The 4,804-nt window shown below is 53.2% G+C and overlaps 1 protein-coding gene across 4 annotated transcripts in view; it reads right to left on the reverse strand.

Annotated features, from left to right (window-relative positions):
* Nucleotides 1-299: 299 nt before the first annotated feature.
* MIER2 (MIER family member 2) overlaps nt 300-4,804 on the reverse strand; it is an 11,774-nt gene continuing 7,269 nt past the window's right edge. For all 4 annotated transcript variants that reach the window (XM_005428535.2, XM_031063289.1, XM_031063288.1 and 1 more), the window contains exons 11-12: nt 3,753-3,889; nt 300-3,162 (exon numbers count right to left, since the gene is read on the reverse strand). In XM_005428535.2, the coding sequence (XP_005428592.1) occupies nt 2,687-3,162; nt 3,753-3,889 (613 nt within the window). In that variant the 3' untranslated portion in view covers nt 300-2,686. The remainder of the gene's footprint in view (nt 3,163-3,752; nt 3,890-4,804) is intronic.

The following is a 4,804-nucleotide window of genomic DNA, read 5'->3' on the forward strand; positions in this document are numbered from 1 at the left end:
CCTGCCTCTCAACGTCCCAGACCTGGCACAGGCTGCCAGGGTTTTAGAGGATTTGGGGCACCTGTGAGAGGAACAAACAGCTCCCTCCAGCTGCAGCACGGGAAGGGAAAATCTCTGTGCCTCCTCCTAGGCTGGGATGGCATCCCTGGCACAGGGAATCCTGCCCTGCCTGGAGGAGAGCACTTGTGGATGGCAGGAGAGGATCAGACAGCAGAGGCAGGGACCTCTATTCTTGTTTTGCCATCATTATACACTGGACTGTTGCATCTTGGCCTCTAAAAAGAAGACAGACTTCTAGCTCACTTTCAAATTAGGTTTTTAATTAAATAAATAACGGCGAGGGGTCTTCAAGGCAGTGTCACTTCACAGTGTAGGGCTGGGGGGCAAGGGAAAAAAGAGTCCAGCATTGGGAGCGGCTCAAAGTGAATGTGCTTTGTAAGAAGGAAAAAAGAAAACCCCAACCAAAAAAAAACCAAACGGAACCAAACCCCCTCCCTGTCCCAGCCTTTCTCACCCCTCTCCCTCAAAGTTATGTGGAAAAAGCGCTGCACTCATGTTGAAAGACCCCATGCAAATCTGTAAACAACACTGAAGGACATCAAGAGATTTCTGCCTCAGCCAGCTCCCCTCTCCTTTCACTAGGGCTTGAAATAAACCAAAAGAAAAAATGGTTTCAGGAAAAGTAAGAATGGTCTCAGCCTATGGAGGAGATGCCAAGGCCTGGCCCTCCCTGGGAGGGCTGCCTGTGCTCTCACCCTGCCTCCTCTTCTCCCTTCAGCCAAGGAGCTTCCTCTCACCCCCAGAAAAGGGGAATCACAGCCTGGGCAGTTCCACTATGGAGCAGGCACTCGTGTTTGCTCTCTGTCCCCAGGAGCAGCTGGAGGGGAGGCCTCTGCTCAGCACCTCTGGCTGACAAAGCCAGGCCTGGGGCTCAGCACCTCCCAGCACAGAGCTGGGCACCAAAGCAAACCCCTGCCAAAGCACACAAACCAGATCTGGGGCTTAGGAGGTGAGACAAGGTCTAATCCTGACATCCATGGGGCTGTTTGATGCTGTCTCCCTGCTCCTGCTGCAGGGCTGGGCACACCTTCCCAGAGCCAGGTCAGAGGAGGATGCAGGCTCCTGGGTTTAGGTACCTGCCAAAGGCACCAGCAGCAGAGCCAAGTGCACAATCACAGCCCCAAATCCTCCACCAAAACCCTCAACCCAAGCCCCTTCCCAGCTGCAGAGCACAGCTGGAGGAAACACAGCTCTGTCTGCACCAGAGCCTTGCCCAGCAGGTGAGTGGAGAGAATTCCCTGCATGGGAAAAGGGGAATGGGAACACACTGAGCCAGCGGCCAACCCCACACCTGCAACACACCTGGGAACTGAAGCAGCTTTGGACTCCAGCACAGCCAAGGACAGGCTCCTGTGGCTCTGCACAGCACCTGGAACCTTCCATGGCAGAAAAGACACATCTTCCTCTCAGCAGAGCCTGTTTTGTGACACAGGGATGCTGTGGGACTCCCCTGCCTGGGACTGTGCTAGCACCCACATCCCAGACATGCTGGGAGCTGAGCAACCCCCTCCCTCTGCTGACAAACTGTTGGAACAAACTGGGAAGTTACAGATGTTTTCACCTGCCAGCAGCAGCACCACAGCTCTTGGCCAGCATCACTCTGAGTCCAGAACTTCCTGTTCCTCCCCACAGAAATTCTCCCTGGCCCAGCACTGCACAGGGAGGTGAGAAGGACTCAAGTGCACACGATGCTGCTGCACACACAGCAACCCCTTCCAAACCCTGACATTTCTGCCCAAGGGCTGGGCCAGGCCATGTCCCACCTGCAGCTGGTGGAGAGTCAGGACACGTGGCTGCTGCCAGAGCTCCTGGCATGAGAGCCCAGCTGCTGTCATGGTCCTTAAGGGCCAGCTTGTCCCATTCCTCTCTAAAGCCCGGGCTAGTGTCCCAGGCAGGACTCAAGGTGACACTGCCAGCCAGGACACCCCTTCCTCGAGCCTGCTGTGGTCCCAGGGGCTGTGCACAGTTGATAGCAGATGTCCTAGATTACTTTCCCCCCCTCCAGCATATCCAAAGCACTTGTCAGCAGCATGACCTCCTTACTCACTGCTCACAGCAGTGTTTCCATCCCACGAGCAGCTGTGTGTCTGTCCTGTCCATGGCTGCTGGGAGGAGGACAGGGTGAGTGGCTCCTACTGCAGCACGCTGCCCATGGAGGAAGGATCAGCCTCCCTTGGCATCACCGTGCCCATCTCTGCAGGAAAGTGCCCTGCAGCCCTCCCAGGCTCTCAGACCCCCAGCCTGCACCCTCACCACGATGGTGACACATCCCTCTTCTCAAAGCACCTCAGACTGTCCCGCTGGGGCCAAGGGACACGTCCCCATCCCGAGGCAGGGACTGTCTGAGCAGACTGGCATCACCCAGGGTGACACATGGTCAGCACGGGAGGGGGGTGAGGGACCTCCCCACTCAGGAAAGCCAGCCACCACTTTGCACAACTGTGTCAGGATACACTGGAGCAGAAAGGTGTTTGGTTTCACTGTAGCCTTGGATCAAGGAGGATGGAAAGACGGATTCCGACCGACAGCTCCAAACTGTCCCTACAGGACAGTGGAAGTTCCAGAATTTCACTCAGTCAGGTCAAAGTCCTTGCTGGGTCTGTGACAAATTTGTGACTGGAGACTTTCACTGCGACAGAGGCTCTGAGTGAGCCACAGGTGCTGGGCAAGCCTGATGAGCAGTCAGGAAAGTATTTACATCTCCGATGCCGATGAGACCGAAATCTGTGACCGATAAGGACACTTGAGCAGGGGCCACCACTGCCTCAGGGTCTCTGTCCAAATCCACAGCGCCAGCAATTAAAGGCAACCCCTCATTAATGTCTGCAGGGAGAGTGAAGTCCATGGTTATTGTCTCACCAGAGTTCTGCAACGTTTCCTGCTTCTCTGCCAGTCCTGGTGCCGCGGGTGGCAAAGCGAAGAGCTCGGGCTCAGAGGGGGTGACAGAGTGACGTGGGCAGGGCACAGGGACAGCCCCCGAGGGCGTCTCCTCCGAGGGGTCAAAGGAGCAGTTTGTCTCCGAAGGGGTGCTGCATTCATAGCCCTGCCCTGACTCACTGATGCTGCCCAGGCTGCAGGCTGTGCTCTCCACGCTCAGGGGCTCTGCTCAGGTGGGGAGAGAGAGAAAGTCACAGTGAGTCCACAATGCCCAAACAACCAAGAGTATTTGTTAGATGGCACAAGTGTTTCTTTGTTACAGAAACCATGATTCCCCCATCAGCCCCTACCGAAGGAAGGCAAGATGCCCACAGCAGATGGGAGGCCATCAGTGTTTCTATGGAAATTAAAGGAAACCTCACAGACACACTGCAAAATAAGCCAAACCCTAAATCCTATCCCCTCGTGCCAACAACCCCTGGGAGCTGCCCACACAAAGCTTTCATCTGCAGGAGGACAGTGAGGGAATGAACTCGTGTGGGGCTCCCTGGAGATCTTCTCACAGCCAGCTCTGTGTGAAAGCAGCTTGCACCTGACTTCTGGGGCCTTAATCCAGCCTCTGGAGGAGCTGCCTGTGTCAGTGCTCTAGAAGCAGCTCACCCAGGTGCCCAGTGCACGATCCTTTTGTTTTGGGAATGACCTAGGCCACCCCTCCAAGCCCACAACTGTTTTACAGTCACCCCTGGTCAATGCAGAGACAGACAAGACTCCTGCTGACACCAAAACCCCATGGCAGACAGACAAAAAGGAATTACCTGTGCTCTCAATTGCTATCTGATCCTGCCCAAAGTGAGCATCCAGGCAGCCAGCTGCAGAGGGAATTGGTGGGGAGCTCCGAGAACGACTCGTGTTTTCCACTTCAACCCCATCCAGGTCATTGTCAGTGAAATCCCTGAGAGGAAACAGAGAGAGCCTTGCCACCAGCTGCTGAGCAGAGAGATGCAGGCAGGAGAAAGGGTGACTGGGATTAAAACCCATCAACAAATAAAGCAATGGTACTGTAGAGACAACACTAGAATGAATGTCCATCCCTCCCTGCTCTCAGAGCCCTGAGGAGGTGATCTCAGGTAACAGTGTGGCCAAGATCAGCCCAGGATAAACCAAAATGGGCTCTCCAGCTTCCTAAAGAGCACTGCCCCCAGTTCTGTGAGCCTCAGCCTGTTCCAAAGGGAAATAAATCCATGAACAAACATCCAGGAACACTCAGTTTTATGGAATGACTGCGGTGGGTCCTCAGTGTGCCAGCAAAGAGCAAGTGGTGAGAAATATATTTTCCCACCCTGGGAAGATTTAAGATTTCAGGTATTTTCCTGTCTTGCATTAGAATTAAAAAAAAAAAAATCTAAGCCTTCATCTGATGGTTTTAATTGATTCAGCTTCAATATTTCATTTTGACCTATTAAGAGATTTCCGTTTCAACCTTTTTGAAAAGGTGTATTTTGAAAAGTACTTTCTGTAATTAGCATACATTTCAAAGGGAAGAATTTGCCTCAAAGGGGAATTAATTCAGGTTCCAAACCACCAGAAATAAGTGCATTTTTGAATTTAAAAAGCTCCCTTCCCAAAACCTCATCAAACTGAGTTCTTTCACCAAGTCAGCTCTGAATCCCTGTCCCCAGCCTTCTGTGGATGCGTTTGTCTGAAACAAAAACTACTTTTGACACACAGAAAAGGACAACAAAGTCCACAGCTCTTTTATCTTCCCTCCCCACACCAAGTGAGTGTTTGTGCTCTGGGAACACCCCGTGCATCCCTCCATCCTCCCACCCCAGAAACCTTCTGGAGAAGAAAGCGCAGTCTGTTAAGC

Source organism: Geospiza fortis, unplaced genomic scaffold (genome assembly GCF_000277835.1).
Source record: "Geospiza fortis unplaced genomic scaffold, GeoFor_1.0 scaffold241, whole genome shotgun sequence".
Lineage (NCBI taxonomy): Eukaryota > Metazoa > Chordata > Aves > Passeriformes > Thraupidae > Geospiza > Geospiza fortis.